Here is a 23,561-nt window from a genome sequence, read left to right as displayed (position 1 = left end):
GATATAAATCAAATAATTGGATAATAATAAGTTAAAATTCGTATCAATAAATTGTGGGTTCGATTCTTTGTCCTGCGTAGTAAAATAAAGTTTTCACCTACGATTTATCTCGTCTGTTAAAATCGAGAGCTCGAATAACGAGAGACTGCGTAAAGGTGATAATTTTAAGATATTAAATATTATATTTTAGTGTGTATATATATACAAATTTTTGAATATTAATACTAAATTATCGTAATAAATTTAAAAAATGAATTGCACATATAAAATCTGGAGTAATCAGTCACGTAAAGGTTGAATTGCTTTTTAGTGGTAAATGTACGACAAGAGCTCGTGAGACCGACGTGTACAAGCCATGCATCAATGATGTTGTTTTGAAGAGGACCATCAAAAGAATTCCATATAAATATTTCTTTGAAAATTTGTATTAACTAACATATTTTGGAAAGTGGCACGAGTGATATGAACCAACAAAGATTTACTTTGATAGTATGAAAAATATATAGAAAATGTCAAATCTAAAGAATTGAATTTTATTTTTGGTGTTTGACATACTATATTTTTCATGAAATTCAATTTCATAGTACAACTATTAAAGTATGTTTTCGACTATTTTTCATGAAAAATTTCATCTAAGGAGGATATAGTTTTTGTTTTTCATGCAAGTTGGAAAACACTTTCATTTCCAAGTAAATGCTATCAAACACACTCTTAGTAAAATTTGTGGAGTGATAAAAATCTACAATTATTAAGTGTTTCTTTGAGAGGCGACACTAAGATGGTGGAAAATTCTACAGTATTTGTTCATTTCTATTCAAAGAATTGGTCAGGCATGAGATTGAAGTTGGAGAGAAATGGATTTTGAGAATGAGGGGTTGTCACCTGCAAATATTTCAACGCTTAAGTAAGTGAGAGAATAAAATAGCAGAGTATTGGTAAGTTAGAAAATAACATATTTTGACTATTGATAAAGTTGGTTTATATAAAAGGATGAGATGTTCTTCTGCATGCATATTTGTATCGAGCGTTGTAGGGTGATGAGATTGAATATCCGACGTCGACGGAGCTCCCTAGCAATGGTATGACGTCGGCAATACCTTCATTAAATACGAATGAGATCTGTCATTAATGAAAATAAAATTTGGAATGAATGTGAAAATATTTATCGTGCATTGGTAATGATGCTATTGCAGATTGGAGAGGACCAAGATTAGGCGATGCGCTGAGATTAGATCGGGATCAAGCTATGGGTTGAGAGTTAAGGTTGGGCCGATATGATCTAAGTATCGAAGGACCATCAATACATTATTATAAAATACATATGTAGTATAATATATCATTCTTGTTCCAATATCACATCTTTTACATTAGATAGGATGCTTTGTGACGTGGCACTATAAATTTACTAAAATACCCTTCAAAATAGGCTAATCTAAACTCATCACGTGTTTGAATCTCAAGCCCTCAAGCGGATGACAGTTATTATGTCTTCTGGCCATAACTTAGAGATAAGTCTCAACTCTCAAAAGGAGACATGTGTCAACATAAAAATAAAGGCCTAGGTCCAAATCCTAAAGGACAAATAGGGAGGATTCGATTCCATTCTTAATTATTATATTAGATCTGAGAAATTCTTCTGAAACCCACTTAGGTACGAACTTGAGGATCTCAGAGCCCATGCTGTGTACCCCACCTCCAATCACCTATAAGAGGTGGAAACTCCTTCTCAGGTATTGTATTTGACCTGTGTCACTTTCAATTCTTATTTTTATGGAGTTACATATATATATATATTTTATTAACTTGAGTGTTAGAGATCAAGCCTAAAAACCTAGTCTCGCCTTACTGTAACTCCTGAGGTGTAGCTCCCGAGGTCTAAGCTTGCGTGTCTTTCTCTTACAAGTCCAGTCCCCTCAATGCGGATCTCATGGTCTGGCTGGATCTCGAGATGAACCGTGTTGTAATTATCTATTTTTTTTTAATAAAACTACTGTTTAAGGGTGGGACGCCACACCCCAATCAGTCTCAGCCTTTTTTTTTTCACCAAATAGCGTAAGAAAAACATGGCCAAAGCGGACAAGGCCGGAAGCACTATTTAACGAAGGATTTGCCATTTCATATGACATATCCAGAACCACAATAATTTCGAAGAAGATATGGCTCCTTTGCTCTTACTTATCCTTCTCGCCGGCGGAGTTCTCACAGTCACAGCAGCAACCAGTAGCACTAGATCGGAGCCGGAAATGCTGCACCAAGTCCACCCCCTCCGGCCGAGGTCTGGCGCCGGCGGGAGCCCTATTCCGGGGCTGTCCTGCCTGAGCTGGCGGCTGGGTGTGGAAACTCACAACATCATCGAATGGAAGACGGTGCCTCTGGCATGCAAAGACTACGTCGGCCACTACATGCTGGGCTACCAGTACCGGAAAGATTCGAGAGCTGTGGCGGTGGCGGCTCTGCTCTACGCTCAGAGCCTTAAGCTCGCCGGAGATGGCAAGGACGTTTGGGTCTTCGACATAGACGAGACCGCGCTCTCTAATCTGCCTTACTTCGCCCATCACGGCTTTGGGTAAGTGGAATCATACTAATTAACACTGATGTTTTTGCCTCTCTAATCAATCTCCCTTACTACGCCCATCAATCACTGCCTTACCTGTAGGCTATTTCCAGATTTGAGCTCCTAGTCCTTGTCAGAATTTAACCCGACCCGAGTGATTTAGGATGAATAGAAATTTTAAAATATTTAGTGTTCAACTTTGGCGACTCGGCCAAATTAAAGCTTCATTGTTGTATCTGAATAGAAATTTTATAAGACGGATATGATATGAGGAGAAGAGGGTGGGTGGGTTTCAGGGCGGAGCCGTATAATTCGACGCTTTCCAACGCATGGGTGATGGAAGGAAAGGCGCCGGCGTTGCCGGAGACGCTGCAACTCTACAAGAAGCTTCTGGCTCTTGGCTTCAAGATTGCGTTCATAACCGGACGAACTGAAGGCCAACGAAACGTCACGGCATCCAACCTCAACAACGTTGGCTACCATACTTGGGTGAAGCTCCTCTTAAAGTACGTACGTATAATTCTATATATCGTACCCATCCATCCATGCAAAGCCCTGCCGCCCGGCATATATCGTATATATTTTGAGAATATTTTCTGTACCTTGACTTGTATTCTTATCAACAACTTACAATTTTATTTAATTCTTTTAATACAATAACTTAATAAAAAATCAAAATTATGAAGAATGATTCGTTGCCATCCACCAAATGGGCCCATGCCCTTCTTCTGTCTCTTAATTTATTCGGGTCAGATCAATGTGATTTGATTAATTTGATGGGTACGGCAGGGGATCAGCCGAGCAGGGTCTGTCGACGATTGAGTACAAGTCAAGGCAGAGGGCGACGCTGGAGAAGGAAGGATACAGAGTGAAGGGGAACATTGGAGATCAGTGGACTGATATCTTAGGAACCCATCTTGGCAATCGCACTTTTAAGCTGCCTGATCCAATGTATTACGTTAGTTAAATTATGGCTAGGTTTTTTTTTTTTTTTTTTTTAAGTTGAGTAGTGTTTAAATTGTGTAATAGTATTTAATTTAGATAGCGTTTAAGATAGTAATATGACTGACAAAATGTACTTTTAAATTATTATTTAATAATTATATATTTAGTTTGAAATAACTGATAAATTATCAAATATAAACATGAGTATTAAATAATATAAAAAATATTTATTTTAAATAAAATTAATTATAAATTACTATTCTATAAATGTATATATATGTTAAAATTGATTAAAAATATATTAATATATGTATATATATATATTAAAATTACTATTATATATATACATATACAAAAATAGTGTGGAGAAGAGGACGAACGGATCACGATGGTGAATCCTGGGGGTGACGATGGACTATGGGGACGACAACGAACTATGGGGGTGACGAGATGAGACAATAGGGTGAGAAGACAGTGGATGACAGGGGCGATGGCTGAAAAAATTGGTGGCGACAATGGCGAGCGAGAGGTGAAGAGTTGAAGAAGAAGGGCAATGATTGAAAATAATTGAAAAGATTAAGGGTAAAATAGACATTTACTCGGTCAACCTAGTTTAATTAGTAGCAATTTTTTTCAAAAATTGATGGGTGGAAGTTTTTGTAAAAAATTGATGTATGAGCATTTAAGTTATATAAGTTGTAGTTTAAAGCTACTATATTAGCTTAGAAACTGTCAAATCGTTTAGCCAAATGGACCTTATGTGGGTTCTTTTTTTTTTAAGAGAACTCAATCAATCGGGTCATTATATCTCTTAAGTATGTACTAAATAATTTCAAAAATGATTCGATTGAAAGCATGACCTTAAAATTTTATGTTAGAATTGAAAATAGTTTTCGTCGCAACGAACCTGTTCAACTTTTTATTTAGTGTTATTAGTTATTGATCGCCTCCACTTGAGCATGGCACAATTCAAGCATTAGTGGGACTAGGATTTAAGTACATAGTATTGGGCTTGGAACGATGTATTTAGGAACTGTTTAGTTATAGAAAATATGTTTTAGATTCATTTTTTATTGAGGATAGAGAGAGTAGAGATGAAATTCTAAATAATTGATTACATTTTTCCATTATTTGCATTTGCATTTCAATCCTCAAATTTTTTAATGATCGATATCTTAAGAACCTTTAATAAAATTGTTAAAACTGGTATAAAAAGTAAAAATTATTAAAATTTAAAGAATAACAATAATATAGATTTAAAAAATTGAGTTATGTTAATGAGAGCCTACAACTAAAGAATTTTAAAACATAATATATTTATTATTATTAAATAAAAAAATTAATTATTAAAAATAATGTACAATTATTACACATTCTATATAAAAAAAAAAAAAGGTGCATTAAGAGTACCCGGACCAATACTTTTTGTAATTAATATTTTCTCTTAATTTATTAAAAGATACTAAAAATTTAATTTAAAAAACCTGGAAGCATCTACATACCAAGGCATACCCCAAGTATTAGAGCTAAAATCGAATAAAATACAAAAAATGAATCCAAACTACCATTATATATTGACATTCCTCCTAACATAAATAATATATATATAAATATTAATGAAAATCTTCAATCGATTCACTTTCAAACTCAAACTCGCAATCTCCATTTATCTTACATGTTCAAACATTAAATTTTAAATTTTTTAGGCAAAATTTTAAGAATAATGCTAAAAGTCATAACTGATGATAGTGTCATTAGTTATGTGACAATATTTGAAAAGACTAAAAAAATTATATACTATTATTTATTTTGCCTAACACATCTTCTAATAAGAATGCGACACATAACTGATAACATTATTATCAGTTATGATTTTTAATATTATTTAAATTTTAAATAAAATAAATTTTGATGTAGCGGTATAAGGTTGTTTAAAAAACTAGTTCTTAATTTAATGAATAATCCCTTATACTGTGTTCTCTTTACTGTTTTCAAGTTATTTTTAGTTTTCAATTTTTTAAAATAATAAAAACGCGTTCTCTTTATTATTTTTAAAAATACATTTTTGAAAACAAAAAATTTTTTTGTAAAGAAAACTCAAAATAACAAAAAGCTGTTTTTAGTGTTTTCATCCAAAACAAACTCAAAACACATATATTTATTTATATTTTATTTTTGTAATAGAAAAAATATTATAAAATTCATTAACTTTAAAATGTATATATATATTTTAATAATATATTAACATTAAATATTTTTAATTTATTAAATAATCAAATTTGTTGAATAAAATATAATTAAAAAATATTTCCAAAATTTTAAAAAGAACACGTTTTCTAATTTTTTGTTTTGAGGAATAATTTTTTAAAATGACAAAAAGAACATATTTTCATTTTTTTAAAAATAGACTAATAAAATAGAAAATTAAAAATGAATTCAAAACTTAAAACTGAAAAATAAAAAGAACGTAGCTTTAGTTTTTGAAATTACACTTATGTCTTTAAACTTAAAAATTGTACCTCTTTGACCTTTAATGTTAATAAATCATGGTTAAATTTTGAAAAACACTCAAAATAGCTCACAGATCCCATTTCCCAATCTTTCTTGTTGTCCTTCTGATTGTCTTTCCTTTTTTAAGTCTTTCCTTTTTTAAGCAATTTTATTTGAGACTTTTCAACAACCAATAATTTTTATTTTTTTTGAAAAAGAATTTCAAAAAAACAATAAATGTTTTGATTATTTTATTTTAATTTTTGTAATGATAAAAACACTCATTTTAAACTCTTAAAAAATAGAGATAAGTCCCATTATTAAGTGTAATATCTTAGAAATGATTATATGTTATTTACTCAAAGAATTGGCCAATATTGTAAGATTTTAAAAAACTCGAGGATTATTAGATAATTTTACAATCATTTTGATCGGAGTTAATCTTTTTTTTGGGGGGGATGAGGTGGCGGAATATGGTTGGGCGAGCAACGGCAAGGTGCGAGAGGAAAAGAGTGAATTTGGGAAGAGCGATGCGTTCAAACTAAAGCGCATCACCACACGTGTACTTCCTCGCTGCAAAGGTGCAAGACCAGCTAAGCAGGGGACGTGAACGGCACTCGTTTAATCATGCCGAATCAACGGTCCATTTGCCCTCAGATCGCCGCTTCATCATCATCACGCAGAACCCGGCCCCACCCGCCCTTCCGAACTTTCCAGACAAGTATTTAAACCCCTAGTCACATCCCCCGCAAACGCAACGACAACAGCCAGAAGAAAAAGAAGAAGAGGAAGGAGATCGTTGGCGACGACTAAAACAATCACCATGTCTTGGCAAACCTACGTCGACGAGCACCTCATGTGCGACATTGAGGGCACCGGAAACCACCTCACCGGCGCCGCCATCATCGGCCACGACGGCAGTGTCTGGGCCCAGAGCTCCTCCTTCCCTGCGGTCCCCATCTCTCTCTCTCTCTCTCTCTCGATTGGATCTGTGGTTTATGAATTGTGTTTTCCTTTTTGATTGCTGCTCCGTTTCGATCTGTTTTTGTGACCGCTAATCTTGTGAAACTGTTGCGATTTTGATTGGATCTGTATGTGTTTCGGCATTCCTTGTGCATTGTCATAGGAATTTCATTTTCATTGAAACAATTAGGAATGAGCGTAGATCAGTTCTTGAGATCGGATGGTAAAATTTTGTATGGATCCGACCGACGCTTGGGGATCCGAGGAAAAGATTTTATTTTCTGCATTTCGGCGTTGTTTGCTAATCGAATGACAACGCATTTAGATTGGCAATGTATTGTGGATGTTCCGATTTGCATTCCGGAAATGAGATTCTTTCCGATAACTAACGGGAATGGAAATCGGGTGAATGTGCATTGGGGATTTGAAGAATTATTTAGAAAATCATTCGAGATTCTATATGAAGTAATGATCGGACACGATTAGTTAGTATAAATATGAATTCCAGTTTCATTTCTGATCGTTGCTTCTTTTCACATTACCTAAAGAAACTATTGAACGTCGGATCGTCTTGCATTTTTTCTTGTCTTCCATTCTTATAATTTTCAGAGAACTATATAATTCATCGATGTGGCTTTTCTTCTGTAGAAGGATTCAACAATGAAATAAACCTTACCCGATCTTAACTTTTCCTTAATGTTATTGTGCACATTTTTATATTGGCTAGATTTGATTCCCCCTTTTTCCCTTAATTCCGATCATTGACTATGAGGTTGATTTGCAGTTTAAGCCTGAGGAGATCACTGGGATCATGAAAGATTTTGATGAACCTGGCTTTCTTGCTCCTACTGGGCTGCACCTTGGTGGGTCAAAGTACATGGTCATCCAAGGGGAGCCAGGTGCTGTGATCCGTGGAAAGAAGGTATTACATCTCTCTGTTGATGAAACCTTTCATAAATTTTTGAACAACTTTAGCTTTTCTGACCTGTTTTACTTTTTGTATCTGTTTGGTGGTGGGGAAGGGGCTCGTCACGATTCCTCCAGAATTATATTTTTCTTTGAAACCTGCCAAACTATCTACTCTATTTTTAATTCTACAGTGAATTTGATCTAATTTCTGCATTATCATTGATTCATCACGCCCACTTTTCCTAAATGATTCCATGATTCACATACATTTTCTATCTCTAGTTTTGCTTTTCAATTGAATTATTATTCGATGCCTATTGCAATCTTAGAAGTACAGATACGCCCATAGAGATATTGATATGGTAGTTTTCAAAAAAATTATGCCATCAGTAAGTTATATATATATATGGTAATGCATATATAAAAATATTTCACTTTCTGATAGGAAATAAGTATATGATTAAATGGTATTAATTGTATTCTAGAAAACTTTTATCATATAGAATTTTAAAATTTATGATTCTTAAAATTAAAAAAAAGGTTGAAAAATATGTAACCACTCAATTTAACTTTACATTGTCACTAATCGTCATTGATTTTTAGCTTTTTTTGAACTTATAGTATCGATTTAATTTATTTATGTGATGCACCTAGAAGGTATAACAATGGACATGGGGGTCCCCCAAGTATCCTTAAAGGATAATGGTTTTTGCACCGAGATGGTGCATTGAATCAATGATCCATGTAGGGTTTCCCCTTTTACCCTCCATTCTTCCTTTTTTAAATTTTACAATGGAAGAAATGTAGAGTAAAAGGAAAAATCTCCCTCCTTGGGTCACTGATTCGGTGGACCATCTCGGTGCTTGTATCAGTGTCTATCCTTAAAATTTCTGATGGCAAAAGAAATAAAAAAACTGAACGTGTTTAGGCAAGTCTCCAATAGGCATTTGGAAGTGTCAACGAGTGATGCTGTCCAGGCACAGGTTGTGCAACTTGGTATGGCACCATCATGGAAATATTAGTGCTTCTTAGAGTTCATGTCTGTCTTTCAACATCTGCCTCTTTTCCCCCTTGAATTAATTCCTCTCCAATATAGCAGTTATTCTTCTTATTTCTCAGTATTTTGCACCACTACACTCGTCGCATATTTGCTAGCCGGTCAGATTTGTGCTAATTTTGTTATAAGTTACATCAGAATTTTCCTTAAATTTGAACTTTAAATGACTTTCTAAGATTGTGCACTAGATGCCAAGTCTAACTTGTATACTTAATGATCAATTCACTTCTCACCAAGGAACTTTTGCTGCTAAACCTGTTCCTTGGAATTGAATTTCTGCCCAATTAAGTTCAATTTGTTTCTTGTTTACTGTGAGTTGTTATGGCCCCCTATTACCCCTTATCTGCATCACGGATGAATAGTCATTAGTATTTTGACCCAACATGACCTCCTTCTGGCCTTCATATTTTTGTCTTCTATTTGCTAGTCCATTCAAGGAAGTCTTCTTTTGCTTTTGCTTTTTCATAAAGTTGAAGTTATAGTTAGAATGCTTGTTTGGATTAGGTCTCTCTTATGAACAAATGCCATCCATCATGACAATTAACAAGGATAGACAGCCAACTAATCAAAGAGCTGGCTGCTTTTTTTAGTTGTGCTTCAGTGATGACACTGGACAGATCATCGAAATGGCAGGAATACAAGTCCTAATTATTCCCTGAGCCAAATCCTGAGAAATTCTTGACCTTTTTCTTTTCTCTGTTTTTGCACTCTAATTATGTTGTTTTAGTGTCACCCTCTTCATTAAAGAAAAAAAAAGGGATGGAACTGCAAACTTTGCAATAGATTCCATTACCTTGCTTGATCAGTTTTCTCACCCGCAGTGGACTTGCCCAATCGACTTTAAATTACAAATCTATCAGATAAGTAGTCACAGTTCAAGATCGATTATATTGATTTTACTGATTAGAGTGATTAGGTAGTGGCTTTGGCACAAAGTTCTCCTCTCCTTACAAGCCACTGTTGCATTGTCCATCTTTGCAGGGGCCTGGTGGTGTGACTGTTAAGAAAACTGGGCAAGCTCTGATATTTGGCATCTATGATGAACCTGTGACTCCAGGGCAGTGTAACATGATTGTGGAGAGGTTGGGAGATTACCTTATTGAGCAGGGACTGTAGCCACCCGAACTCAAGTTGTCTTGTTTTAATTATGGGGCCTCTGAGCTCGAATCTTCTCACTTCTATGGCCGCCGGCGGTGTTGTTTCAGAGCAATAACGATGAGATTGATAACAGTTTGTTTTGTTTTGTTTATTTTTATTTTTATTTTTTGGCATCTTAGAGCCTTTGCCATTTTTCCATTGCTTACATGTGTTACTTAATTTTGTGTATTTATTCTCAGCCTGCTTCGGCTGCAATCGAGTTTGAAAATTTGAGGTGTTCCCCTCTTCTTATTTGATCATATAATCATATTTTGATTTTAAGCTACTAGTTAAAAAAAAAAAAAAAAAAGTCCCTCACTTTTGTGGCATCAGCACTGAATGGCTTTTGATGACATGAAAGAAAGACTGGTTCTTGTACATTGAATACAGCCTACAGGCATTGCTGATGCTGATTTATTATTGCACGGTTCTATCTTCAGGAAGCATCTCTTATACAAATTGGTCGTTTGTGGGAACTTTGTCTAATTACTAATGGGTATATGATAATCTATCTCTCAGTAAATAAGATTGGCTCCATGGAATATGACTCATAAGTTCTAACTATAATGGGCGAATCCACTTATGGATCTGGGAGAGGGTTGGCACTCGTATCCAGAAGTCATTTCAGTTTTTAATGGTCTAATTCCCATGATAGATTTGGAGTAGGGTTGGAGCGGGCACGGGCTGCAGCCCGTGTCTACCCTCCTAGATCCGCCCTTACTAATTATTAATTATCTATGTTTCAGATAAGAGATGGGTTAGGTAGGGAAGGGAAAAATGAACTCATAAGAATAGAAAAGAAAGGGAAGTCATGCAAATTTATATGTTGTTTACTCTATTCTTCTTATCAGACAACAAAACACAATAATAAACTCATAATTTTGTCTCTCATCATTGAATTTTTTTCTTATTTAAAATTGGAAAACCAAGTTTTTTTTTTTTCTCATCCACTTTTACTATTTTGCTCTGATAACAACAATTCAAAGGTTTTGGATTGTAAAATGAAAAGCGAGAACATAATAATTTAACGACAAAAAGAGAATATTCAAAAAAATTGCTAAAAACTAAGAAAGTTGACATTATGTTTACAATACCAACTTTTTTAGAAAAAAAAAAAATAGATGCACTTAATTTGTGACAGTAATTATAAAATTTTAATTGATAAAAAAAATTAAAAAAAAGAAGTTAGGAACCGTATATAATTTTATTCTTGCAAGATCCAAAGGATTTGGGGCGTCTAGTCTTTTTGGTTAAGGTGGTGGTATCAAGTGAGATGGTGCCAAAGTTGAGGGATGGGTCCTGTAATTTGAGCCCCGTTCAATTTCAAACCAATCGCTTCTAGGGGCAGTTTAGTAAATCAAATACGAAGCTTGGCATGAGCAAAACCCTAGCCCCTCTCTATATAAGCCACAGTGGAGCCTCCTTCCTTCCGCCGCTTCTCTTTTTTGTCTTCGTTTCTGACGCCTGCAAACCCTAGGTTTCCAATTGTTGGTTTAGATTCAACGATAAGCACTACGCAGAGATTGTGTGTATCGGCGTTGTGCTATAACCAGTGCACTCTGCTCGAAAGTGTTCTCTGCGAGATCAGAATGTGAAGGTGGGCAGTTGCTTTTCCATTCTATTCCATGGAAAATTTCAACAATCATCTTCCCTACATCTTTCCTTCCCCTTCTCATGATGCTAACATCCGATCGAATCCGATAATCACTAAAGCATTCGATCTATTCCAATTTGATTTTGATTGTTTGGGAAATGTCGGTGTTCGGAACCTGGATTTGACATTGTTAGTTGCCATAGAGTTAATCTGTTTTGCGAGACTGAAAATTCGTGGCCAATTAGCAATAGATTTTCATTTTCCTTTGCCAAATCCTTCGACAAGTGATTTTCCGATTGATTTTTTTCATTGTAAAACCCTTTTGCAGCAAAATCGGTGGCTAATCATACGTTTTTCTTGTAGATTTTTTGCTCAGCCTCACATATACGTTTTCCTGTATGAATTGAGTGAACACCAGTATATACGAGTAATAATGCACAACTTATATACCAAAGCAAATGGATGTCAATGATTCTTCTGCCTGTTCTAAAAGAGACTGGTGCTAATCACATAAGAGCGATACCTTAATCATGATGTTCTACATACAAGGATATCGCTTTAACTGTAAGGGTAAGGGCGTTCCAATATTGGGGTGTACCAATTTTGATTCAGGTTAAAAAATCGGTTTAATCTGATCGAAATTTGGTCGAGTTTTAGTTTCGATATGTGGTTGGTGCATGGATAAAAAATTGGTTAAAAATAAATAATATTATTTAATAATAAATAATATATTATTAAAGTATCAACTGTACAGGATGTAAACTGTCAGTTCGATAAAAAAAAAATGCATATATTGAAAAAATTGAAATTCTATAAAAGATTAAAACGAACCGACGGAATAGATCGATAATCAAAATACTTAAACAAAAATTAAGAAAATTGAACCATTGAATAAATTGAACAAACTTAAACAAATTAAAAAAAAAAAACCTAAACAAGTAGAAAGACTAAACAAATTGAAAAAAATTTAAAAAATTGAAAAGCTGAACAAACTAAAAAAAAGGAAGAAACTGACAAAATTGAAGAATACTAAAAAAAATGAAAGGTGAAACTCACCTTTGTGAGCGCCGATCAAAAGGAAGGTGAAGGAGTTCAAAGGAAGGTGAAGGAGTTCAAGGGAGACTCAATTTTTGGATCGATTGGAGATGGAATAGACAAAGGGAAAGGGGAAGGCAAAAGGAAGGCCAAAGGCAAAAGTAAAAGGAAGGTTGAATCAAAGGTGAAAGGGTTAAGGGAAAACTTGATTTTTTGTAAGAGTTGACATGAGACAAGAATGATGGGCGAAGGGTAAGGTAGAGCTTAGAAGAAAGGTCGAATCAAAATCGAAGGGGTCCAAAAAAGATTCGGTTCTTCTGTTTGAGTCGGTGAGAAATGATGGGAAAAGGTCGAAGGTGAAAGCAGAATGAAGGTCGAAGGCAAAGAAAAGACTCAGTCAATTTTTCCTTTCTTTTGTTCTTCTTCTTTTTTTTTTTTAGTGCAATAGTGTGAGTCAAAAAATATCGTCATTTTAAAATTTGATCTATTCAATGAGTTCGGTTATTTTCAACGTAAAACCGAATCAAATCGAAATAATCAAAATTTTCAAAAATTATAACTAAATCGAATCACACCTTATGAAAACCAAATCGATCTGACAATTTCAATTGGTTCAATTCGCTTATTTCGATCAAATCAAATTTTTGTACACACATAATCAATTGATTTAATTTTTTTATGAAAATTTGTATTTGAATGATGTATATAAAAATATATGTATATTTTTAAAATTTTTATATTAAAAAACAAAGAAAAAAATTATTTAAGACTAGACCGATTTGGTCTTGACCTTAACCAAATCAATCTTATTTCAAAATTCTTAAGAATTGATCAAGTCAAGTCTAAGTCTAATTTAAATTAAATGAACGTCCATAACAATGATACCTTGTTAACTCTTATAAAAATTTAGCATGTGTTTATATATATGTGGTTGGATGGCATGTGTTTATATATATATACATGGATGTGGGCATGAACATGATGGATATGATTGGATGGCATCTGTGTGTATATATATGGCTAAAGTTATACCTAGCGGTCACCTTTCACCATTTAATCATTTGTCCCTTTAACTTAAACAAAGACTTATTAATCCTCTCAATTTTCAATTTTAAATATATTATGTACCTTAACTACTAATTTTGTAATAATTATATATCTTAGTGCAACAAGTATTATACATGAGTTACATGTGCGGTCTGATGTGGGCCTCACATTGACCAAGCCAATGAAAGCGTGCCATGTGTCTCAATTTGGAAGAGAGAAAGAGGGCATGCGGCCATCGGTGGCGAATAACCACCTGAAATGACCGAGGAGGAATACTATCGTCGATGACGAAAGAAGAAGATGACCGTCTGCACTATTGCCCACCCATTTCCTAGGTGTTGGACCAATCTCTTACGCAGCCGCATCGCTATCTGCCCAACCCAATCGAAGCCATCATCGACCCCCCGACCCCAATTGACGCAATTGCCGGCCCCTTCGACATCATCATAGGCCACCAGTACGAGGAAGGTGAGTGATCGCTCGTCTCCTATGCCACTGGCCCAAATTTGCCTGCCCACACCCAACTGCTGCTATCGACAACCCCCCAACCCCAATCAACGCCTCCCACGCTGCTAGCGACCACCAACAAAGAAAGAGCAATAGTGAGAGAGAAGTAGCAAGCGGGAGGTTGTCAACGACATGGAAAATTGGGAAAGAGGAAAAAGAAGATGATGGTACTGCACGCATCTTAATCGCATGTGTAACACACACGCTGACCCAGGTGTCTACCAAGTTTAAAATTGGAAATTGAGGTGTAACACACACGCTGACCCAGGTGTCTACCAAGTTTAAAATTGGAAATTGAGGAAGCTAATTGGTCCATATTTAAGTTTAGAGGGAAAAATAGTTAAATGGTGAAAGATGAAGGACTGGTATACCTTTAGGCTATATGTATGTATGTATGTATATGTGGTTGGATGTGTATATATATATACATGGATATGGGCATGAACATAATGGATTTATGGTTGGACGGCATGTGTGTATATATATATATATATATTATTCATAAATAATAATAATAATAATAATAATAATAATAATAATAATAATAATAATAATAATAATAATGTAGGGGCTAAGGAGGCCATCGATCAATGTCATTGTTATTATTATCAAAGAAACATCTACCTAAATCTTCAACTTTCTTATCGTCCTTTTGGTGGTCCAATGTCCAATAATGACCCACCTCACCTCACTCCCTCCCTCATGTTTATCCCTTCTTAACAAACCCATTCAAATTCATTCATTTCTCTTTCAACATTCCATCTTCACTTGTCTACTTCATTTATTTTTTTTGTAATAAATCATTTAGGGCATTTGTAAAAAAATCATATATAAACCCTAAAAAAAAAAAAGAAAGAGAGAATTGGGTGGGTCCCCTACAGAGAGAAGCCCCTCTAGGGCTCTTCTTGGACCTCACCTCATCAATTAATGTTTTTCTAATATATCCTTTTACTAAGGATGCTTTATGTTGCATGGATCTTTGCATTTGTAAAAGTGTTTATCTCAAAATGGAATAAATACATATATTTAATTCAAATTGAATGAATGCATGTATATCATATATATATATCCATTACCCCATAAGTAAAAAAATAAACAACTTAAAATATTATCTTACACGTATGAGTATGAAAATGAGATATAGTTTAAAGTAAATGTCTTTTGAAAAAAAAAAAAATTATTTAAAAAATATTATATATAATTTAATATGTTGATTCAATTTTAATTGATCCTAATGCCCATTCTTAATATTATCTAGAAGAGAAGATAAAATTAGTCTCTACTAGTCCATGCCACCTTAAATTAATTAATTAATATGCCCTCATTAAAGTCCTCTCTCTATCTCAATCTCAACCTCAATCTCTTGTACAAATAAACACATGGTTTGGTTTGGTGGGGGTGAGATGGTGACTAGGATTTGGATGCGGATTTGGATTTGGATTTGGATTTTGATTTCTTCCCATAGAGCTTATCCCCTTCTCTCAACTTTTAGCTCACCCCTCCAAAAGTCAAAGAATTCAAAACCATATATATGTGAAGATAATGTCGAATTTTAAGATAAAGTTATAATGGAACCCAAAAACCACCACATTGAATTATTCCTTTTTTTGGGGGGGTCTTTCTAAGAAGATGATAAGTAAGTAGTCAGCTCAAATATCAATTTTATTAAGAATATATGACACTTTTATTTTAATTTGTTACCACTTGTTAGGTAACGAATTTTATATTTTATGAAGAAGTAAAATACCCAGTATTTATAAAATGTTATTTTTGTTCTAATCTATATATGTGTCACTTTTTAAGCACAATAGCATGGAAAAATCCATGTTTCCGTCTGTAATGGGGAATTGATTTCTCCTAAAGACACCCTAGCTAGCTAGCTAGAACCCAATCCACAAGCAAGCAATTATATATATATATATGTTCCCTGTTAATGGTCCCAAGTTCATGTGTGTGAGATAAATAGGGAACTCTTTTGAGATAAAGGTTATCACAACCATCCTGCTCCAGGTCTTCTTTTCTCTGTGTTTGTAATCAATGGGGGAAGGCAAGAGAGAAATGCACAGAAGCCCATGCTTGCCATATGCAGGTGGGGATGGGAAAGAAGGAGATGATCGGTGCTGGGAGATGGTGATGGATGAAGAAGAAGGAGGAGGAGGAGGAGGAGAAGATGAAACCTGCTGCAATCCAACGTCTTCTGCTTCATCCTTGGGAGAAGACTCAGCAGCATCTTCATCAATATCAGACATGGTGGATGATGCTTCTTCTTCATCGACTTCATACTCGTCGCCGTCCTCAAATGGATCGGCCTTGTATGATTTATCAGATCTCATGGCTCAGCTACCCATCAAGTGAGTGACTCTCTCTCTCTCTCTCTCTCTCCCCCCTCCCCCCCGCAAAAAAAAAAAAAAAAAATACCACTCAGGAGTGGGAGAGCAAATTTAGATCACAAGACTGGAATAATTGTTGCTTTAATTGTAAGCTTAATTAATTTGGAAATGGATATATATGCAGGAGGGGGCTGTCTAAGTTCTACCAGGGAAAGTCTCAATCGTACACATCACTGTGGAGTGTGAGGAGCATGGAAGATCTTGCGAAGAAAGAAAGGCCTTATAACAGTTACAGATCAATTAGGAAAATGAAGGAATCGAAGAGCTATGGAGGAGGCTTAGACTCCTACAAACTGTGCACTCTTCCCAAGCCAACTATCTCGAAGAAGCCTCATTCAAGAACTATTTCTTCTCCTTCTTCTGCTTCTTTTCCCACCAGAAGAGCCTCTTTGTTGAGCGGCTCCACCAGGCCCCCCCCTCTATTTCCACCACAAAAAAACTTGTGATCTTTACTCCTGTAGAAGATGATCAGTTGAGAGAACAAATTAATTTGTTGAGTTGACTTGAGAGAGAGAGAGAGAGAGATGTACAGAAGAAATGTTTTGATTTTATCTTGAATATATATAGATATATGGATCTTGATCTTTTTGCTTGCCAAGAGAAGTGATCGAGATGTATGTGTGTGTGTTTGTATGCATGGACATACAAAACTTCTTTGCTTTTGATTTAGTGAATATAGTTTCCTTAGTTAATTTAGATCTGGAGAGAAGTAGAGTTTGAAATGAATAATATTGTGGTAATTAATTATGCATGGAAGATGCATGGTGTTAATTAGCTGTATGTGAATCTCCATATATAGGCCCTCAAACTGTGTTTGCAACCAAGAAATGGCTCCTATCATATAAAGCGAAGGATGATCTGTATGTATCCACACAGTTGACTCTTTCCCATGAAACCCTAACCTCCCCAGTGTATATTCATAATGGATGAAAGGGCCACTCCACTTCATTTGCCTCTTAACAATGGGCATACCATAGGTCCCTAGGTATCTTAGATTCTAGCAAGTAGGAGGCATTTCAATGGGTACCCACTCATCAGGTACCCATCAAACCACCCACTTCATTTGTGGTGGAGTTGGATAAAAGAAAAAAAAAAAATCTCAACGGGATATGGATACAAATGAAAGAAAAAATGTTAGGAGTCTTAGCAGATCTATAACGAATGATTTGACTATATTCTAGCAAGTAAATATGAAGGAAAGCAAGAACAAGTACTAGCAAGTAATGCTTACATTTTTTTATACGTTTGATATCTTCATTTAATTTTGAATCTTGCATGGTGGCCGAGATCAAGAAGGAAAATGGGATCCCAATTTTGTAAGAACCATTTATATATTTATGTTCCATTTTATCTCTTAAAGATGACCCTTAGGTTGTATATGTCCAAATTGGAAAATGCTACTTGTATATAAAGGATGATATTAGGTTGTGTTTTCGAATAAGGTCAGTGATGATGTTTCAGGCGGGTATAGCCTTCATGGGCTTTAGCCCATGATTGAAGTGTAAGCCATATCACCATTTATTGGCAGTCTAATATAGAAGTCAGGCCACTAATATTAGTCATTTCTTTGGAAGAGAAATGAGTCTTAGCCCATTTGCTTTGTGCAACCCTATTTGTTGTGATGCCCTAGTTGGTAAATTAGAAATCACAAAAGTGTTTTGAGAAAGCTTGAACAATTATTTGTGAAAAAATCCACTCCAAATAAACTTTTTTTACTTGAAAATTTTTTCAGTTTTAAAATTGACTCCTCTAAGAATTTAGATGACAATTTAGATATCTTTAACAAATTAGTGTAAAATATTATAAATTGTGGTGAAATAGTGTCCGAGGAATATAACACAATCATTTTGTTGAATGTTATTCTTGATATTTATAAAGAAGTTAAAAATGCCATTAAGTATGGTAGGAACAGGTTAACACCTGAAATTGTCATAGATTTTCTTAGGAGTGAGGAATTGGAATTGAGGAGTGAGAAAAAACATGGTGAGGTTGACATGATGAGGGGTAGACCTCAATTTAAGAATCAAGAATAAGGTGGCAAGAAGAAAGGAAAAAGTAGGTTTAAATCCAAAATCCGAGAGAAGAGTAAGAAATGTTAAAATTGTGGAAAAATCGAACACTTCATTAAGGATTGTTATGTCGAGAAAGGCAAACAAAAAGAAAATGATAGAGATCATGAAGAGATAAATGTGATTACCTCTTATGATCCAAATGAGGTATATATGTTCTTAAATTTTAACTCAAGTGAATTAAATGTTGCTGTTAAAAATCATATTCATGAATGGATTCTTGATTCGGGTGTATTCTTTCATGTTACATCTCAAAAAGATTGGTTTAAAAATTTGCATGAATCTAAATGTGGTCATGCAATTATGTGTAGCAACATTGCATATAAAGTTATTGGAATTGGGGATATAACTGTTAAATTAGACACATGTTATGTCTTAAAATTACAAGATGTCAGGTATATTCCCAAAATGGTTTGGAATTTAATTTCAATATGTGAGTTAGAAAAGAATGGCTTCACAAGAAAAATAGAGAATGGTATATTAAAAATGATTAAGGAACTATGGTGGTGTGTAAATGAGTTAGAAAAAATGAAATTTATGTGTCTATTTCTTAATTAGTGGGTGACTCTCACGTTGCTTCCATCAACAATAATGACGCACACAAATGGCACAATAGGTTAGCCTATGTTACTGTTAAGGGGCTTAAGCTTCTAAATGATAAAGGAGTCTTTGGTAAAGATTGTGTATTTGATATTCCTTTCTGTGACCATTGTGTATTTGGAAAGCATCATAAATTGTCATTCTCATCTAGTGTGCATAAATCCACAAGGGTCTTAGAGTATATTTACTTAGACTTGTGGGGATGGGCTGCCTATCCCACATTTGGTGGGAATACATATTTCTTGTCCATTATTGATGATTTCTTTAAAAAAGTTTGGGTGTATCTACTAAAAGATAAATATGAAACCTTTAAGAGTTTTAAGATTTGAAAAATTTAGGTGGAGAATCAAACAAGTAAAAGGATAAAATATCTTAGAACATATAATAGTTTAGAATTTTTCAATGCTAAGTTTGATAATTTATGTAAGGAATGTGGGATTATTAGGCATAAGACAGTTCCATACACTAATAGAATGGGGTGGCGAAAAGAATGAATAGGACTCTTCTGGACAAAGTTATGTGTATGATGATTAGTTCAGGTATACCTAAGTCCTTTTTGGGTGAGACAGTCATGACTGCATGTTATTTAATTAACTTAACTCTATATGTTGTTTCAAATGGTGACACTCCATATAAAAAATGGCATGAAAAATGTGCTAACTATTCAATTCTCAAGACTTTTGGGTGTGCTACATTTTCTCACCAAAATAAGGAAAAATTAGAACCTAGAGCTAGAAAATGTGTTTTTCTAGGTTGCCCTGAGAAAGTCAAATGTTATAGACTCTAGGATAGAAACCAAAAGGGAGCGAGAATAATTGTGAGTAGAGATGTCACATTTAATGAGTTTGAGATGCCATGTTTAAAATTAGAACATGAAAAACAATAAGAAGAGGAGAATGAGAAACCCCAAGAAGAGTAAAGTAAATTGAACATCCACATTCCCACCACCTCGAGTGAGGTGAACAATCAAAGCCAACCTCTATTAAATGAGGAGAGAGAAACAATAGTAGATGAGCACCCCATTGATCAATCAGCTTTGATTGATTACCAGTTAACCCGAGATAGAGAAAGTAGATCTTGGAGATTACCTCAAAGGCTAGAAGATTTTGATATAGCCTATCTTAGCTGCCAAGAGCTAGCTAACAATGATCCAAACACATATGAGGAGTCCATTAGGAGTGAACACTCTAAGGAATGGCTAGAAGCAATGAAAGAAAAGATGAGTTTCCTCTCTAAAAACCAAACATGAGAGTTAGTGACAAAACCTAAAGACAAGTCTATTTTAGGATGTAAATGGATTTATGAGGTTAAGGAGGGCATTAATAAAAATGAACCTATTAGATTTAAGGCTAGATTAGTAGCCAAATGATTCACACAAAATGAAGGGGTTGATTATAAAAAGAATTTTTCGTCAATTATTAAATATACCACTATTCATGTCATGCTTGCATTAATTGCATATTTTGATTAAGAACTTGAACAATTTGATGTGAAAACTATTTTTTTGCATGGTGATCTAGAAGAAAAAATCTATGTCTCAAGCTAAAGGTTTTGAAAATAAGAGAAAACTTGATTTTGTGTGCTTCTTAAAGAAATCTTTGTATGATTTAAAATAATCTCCCAGACAATGGTATAAATGTTTTGATTCATTTGTCCATTCAATTGTTTTAAAATAAGTAATTTTGATCATTGCTTATATTTCCAATATCATAATAAGAACTGTGTGTTTCTTTTATTATATGTTGATGATATGCTCATAATTAGCTCAAATATTAAGATGATTAATGACATAAAAACAACTTTGAGTAGTGAATTTGATATGAAAGACCTAGGGATTACTAAGAAAAATTTAGGTGTGGAAATTGAAAGAAATAGGTCAAATTCATTGTTATTTCTGCATCAATCATCATATTTGTTAAAAGTTTTGAAAAAATTTAACATGCCTGATAATAGACCCGTCTCTTTACCACTAGCAAACCATTTCACTATGTTAAAAGATCAATCTCCTACTAATGAAGAAAAAGATGAATATATGAATAAAATTTCATATTCAAATGCAATAGAATCTATCATGTATCTTATGGTGTGTACTAGACTAGACCTAACTTATGCCGTTAGTACCCTTCGTAGATTTTCGACAAACCTTGGTCTCATTCATTGGAAAACGTTGAAATGATTACTTAAGTACTTGATGGGTACTCACAATATGAGCTTAGTGTATAAGCATCATGCTAATAGTGTGAAACTTAAGGGATTTACAGATTTTGATTATATATGTTGGTGATAGAGACAATAGGAAATCTATGTCATCCTATGTGTTCACTTTGTGTGATTCGTGCATTAGTTGAAAATCTCAACTCCAACATATAGTTGCACTTTCTACCACTAAATCAGAATATATTGTTGCCACAGAAACTACTAAGGAAGCTTTGTGGTTTAAAAGATTGCTTAATGAATTGTGTGTTTTAAGTGATATTATGATTGTTTTCTCTTATAGTCAATTAACAATTCATTTATGTAAGAATCATGTGTTTCACGAACGCACTAAACACATTGATGTTAGATTGCACTTTATTCGTGATATTGTATCTTAAGATGCTATTAGACTTGAGAAGATGCTTTCAGATTACAACCCCTCTAATATGGGAACTAAGGTGCTCCTTGTAACAAAATTTAGAAGTTGCCTTGGTCTTCTAAACATTAGTAAAGGTATGTGATTACTTATGCATTTGTTGCATGTACATGTTTGCTTGTTACTCGTGTGTGTTGGCCTTATTTGGAAAAGGTTGTGTTTTTGAATAAGGTCCAAGGTGATGACGATGTTTCGAGAGAGTATAGCATTCATAGGCTTCGACTCGTGATTGAAGTATAACCCATATCACCACTTACTAGCAGCTCAATATAAAAGTCGGGTCATAACCCCATTAGTCATTTCTTTGAAGGAAAAATGGGCTTTAGCTCATTTGCTCAAGAAATAAGAAGCCCAACCCATTTGTTTTGCGCAAGCCCATTTGTTATGACGCCCTAGCTGCCTCATATATATATGTTGCTTGTCTCTTTGGAGACTCTCTCTTTCTCCCTTTCCCTAGTCAGCAACCGAAATGCTCTCTCTCTCTCTCTCTCCCCTCGTATCAGCCTCAAATATCTCTCATATCCGATTTTTCCTTGCCGTTTTGTGCAACATTTCCTTGCTAATTTGTGCAGTGATCTCTTTCCATTTATGGGTCGTGCCTCATCAATTTTCTTCTCTATATATTTGATATAGGCGATACTTGGGAGGTAAGCTTTGACGTTTGATTCATTCTTGCTTCTCGCTTTATCTTCATGATTCTTGTTCCTTTGTGGACTCTACTTTGTGTAGAGCATTCTGTTGGCAAGAGAGGTTGTTTTCGGCCTAAAGAGAGAGGGACGATTGGGCGATTCGGGGTTGGATTTTGTTAGGGCTTAGTAACTTTATTCTCGGTGTTGCCTAAGTGGTGATTTATTGTCCAAATTTGAGCCTTGAATGCATTCATCGTGACTGTCAGTGAATTTTTTCATATACTTTGTGTATACTTTCAAATTCTGTTTTGTCGATTATATTGCATTAACCTATTATTTTGTAGATCTTCCGCTCATAGATGACTAAAAGATGCCAAAATGACAAAAATGCCCTCACATGCAATTGTTTCCTTTTCCTTTCCCTTGGTCACCTTCTCTATCCTCTCTCTCCCCTGACGAAGTTCGATCGAACTTCATCCATGAAGTCTAATGGAGACTTACTCCTTTGATAAAGTCTGATCGAGCTTCATCCATTGTCGAAAAATTGTCTAATTTGCAGCCGAGATGCTCTTGGAAATGTCAGCGACGGTGGCGAGTGGGGGCAACGGTAGGTGCGATTAACTGGTGGGGGTGATGATAGTGCGAGCGACGGTGTGGGTAGGGGCGACAACAGTGTGAGCGATAGTGTGGGTGGGGGAAATAACGGTGTGAGCTGGGGTGCGGTTGGGGCAACGATGACGGTGCGGGGGTGACAACAATGGTGGGTTTTTCAAGATTGGAGGGTTGTATGGAAGTCTCTATGTACAAGTATTTTCATTATTTTACCATATGTGTAAGGTTGTATGGAAGTCCCTGTGTACAAGTAGCATTGTCCATCTAAGTTTTGGTCTTTGAAGGTTATTTTAGGGCATTTGAGGCCTTCTTGTGTGCGTTTTGTGTGGCCTCTTAGTTTACCCGATGCATGTTCAGAACTTCTTGCTTCATTGGAGAAGAAAAAATACTC

General features: G+C 34.8%; 3 protein-coding genes and 1 non-coding gene across 5 annotated transcripts; all 4 read left to right on the top strand.

Moving 5' to 3' along the window:
• Positions 1 to 1,850: 1,850 nt before the first annotated feature.
• On the top strand, positions 1,851 to 3,642 carry LOC127795399 (acid phosphatase 1-like). Of its 2 annotated transcripts, none has more exons than XM_052327055.1 (3): positions 1,851 to 2,566; positions 2,851 to 3,064; positions 3,344 to 3,450. In XM_052327055.1, exons 1-3 carry the CDS (start codon positions 2,157 to 2,159, stop codon positions 3,374 to 3,376), a joined length of 657 nt encoding a protein of 218 aa, XP_052183015.1. In that variant the 5' UTR covers positions 1,851 to 2,156; the 3' UTR covers positions 3,377 to 3,450. The 2 variants fall into 2 exon arrangements, with proteins under 2 accessions (XP_052183015.1, XP_052183014.1); XM_052327054.1 differs by having other exon boundaries at positions 1,860 to 2,566; positions 2,851 to 3,060; positions 3,344 to 3,642.
• Positions 3,643 to 6,736: 3,094 nt separating this feature from the next.
• On the top strand, positions 6,737 to 10,307 carry LOC127796021 (profilin-3). The gene is made up of 3 exons (XM_052328053.1): positions 6,737 to 6,941; positions 7,737 to 7,874; positions 9,900 to 10,307. The coding sequence occupies exons 1-3, from the start codon at positions 6,813 to 6,815 to the stop codon at positions 10,032 to 10,034; spliced, it is 402 nt and encodes a 133-aa protein (XP_052184013.1). The 5' UTR covers positions 6,737 to 6,812; the 3' UTR covers positions 10,035 to 10,307.
• A 1,261-nt stretch (positions 10,308 to 11,568) lies between these two features.
• On the top strand, positions 11,569 to 11,714 carry LOC127796088 (small nucleolar RNA snoR135). Its single transcript, XR_008021922.1, has one exon. It is a non-coding gene; the product is annotated as a small nucleolar RNA snoR135 (small nucleolar RNA).
• A 4,345-nt stretch (positions 11,715 to 16,059) lies between these two features.
• On the top strand, positions 16,060 to 17,220 carry LOC127794036 (protein OXIDATIVE STRESS 3-like). The gene is made up of 2 exons (XM_052324900.1): positions 16,060 to 16,589; positions 16,753 to 17,220. Exons 1-2 carry the CDS (start codon positions 16,276 to 16,278, stop codon positions 17,072 to 17,074), a joined length of 636 nt encoding a protein of 211 aa, XP_052180860.1. The 5' UTR covers positions 16,060 to 16,275; the 3' UTR covers positions 17,075 to 17,220.
• Positions 17,221 to 23,561: the final 6,341 nt, after the last annotated feature.

The sequence above is a fragment of the Diospyros lotus genome, chromosome 2 (genome assembly GCF_014633365.1).
Source record: "Diospyros lotus cultivar Yz01 chromosome 2, ASM1463336v1, whole genome shotgun sequence".
Lineage (NCBI taxonomy): Eukaryota > Viridiplantae > Streptophyta > Magnoliopsida > Ericales > Ebenaceae > Diospyros > Diospyros lotus.
The sequence above is the reverse complement of the archived record's forward strand: the minus strand, read 5'-3'. Positions and strand labels throughout refer to the sequence as shown.

Coding starts and splice junctions, on each gene's coding strand:
- LOC127795399 (XM_052327054.1), top strand. CDS start 2,157: ATGGCTCCTTTGCTCTTACTTATCCTTCTCGCCGGCGGAGTTCTCACA. Junction 2,567..2,850: donor TTCGCCCATCACGGCTTTGG/GTAAGTGGAATC, acceptor GGTGGGTTTCAG/GGCGGAGCCGTATAATTCGA. Junction 3,061..3,343: donor TGGGTGAAGCTCCTCTTAAA/GTACGTACGTAT, acceptor TGGGTACGGCAG/GGGATCAGCCGAGCAGGGTC.
- LOC127796021 (XM_052328053.1), top strand. CDS start 6,813: ATGTCTTGGCAAACCTACGTCGACGAGCACCTCATGTGCGACATTGAG. Junction 6,942..7,736: donor AGAGCTCCTCCTTCCCTGCG/GTCCCCATCTCT, acceptor GTTGATTTGCAG/TTTAAGCCTGAGGAGATCAC. Junction 7,875..9,899: donor CTGTGATCCGTGGAAAGAAG/GTATTACATCTC, acceptor CCATCTTTGCAG/GGGCCTGGTGGTGTGACTGT.
- LOC127794036 (XM_052324900.1), top strand. CDS start 16,276: ATGGGGGAAGGCAAGAGAGAAATGCACAGAAGCCCATGCTTGCCATAT. Junction 16,590..16,752: donor ATGGCTCAGCTACCCATCAA/GTGAGTGACTCT, acceptor ATATATATGCAG/GAGGGGGCTGTCTAAGTTCT.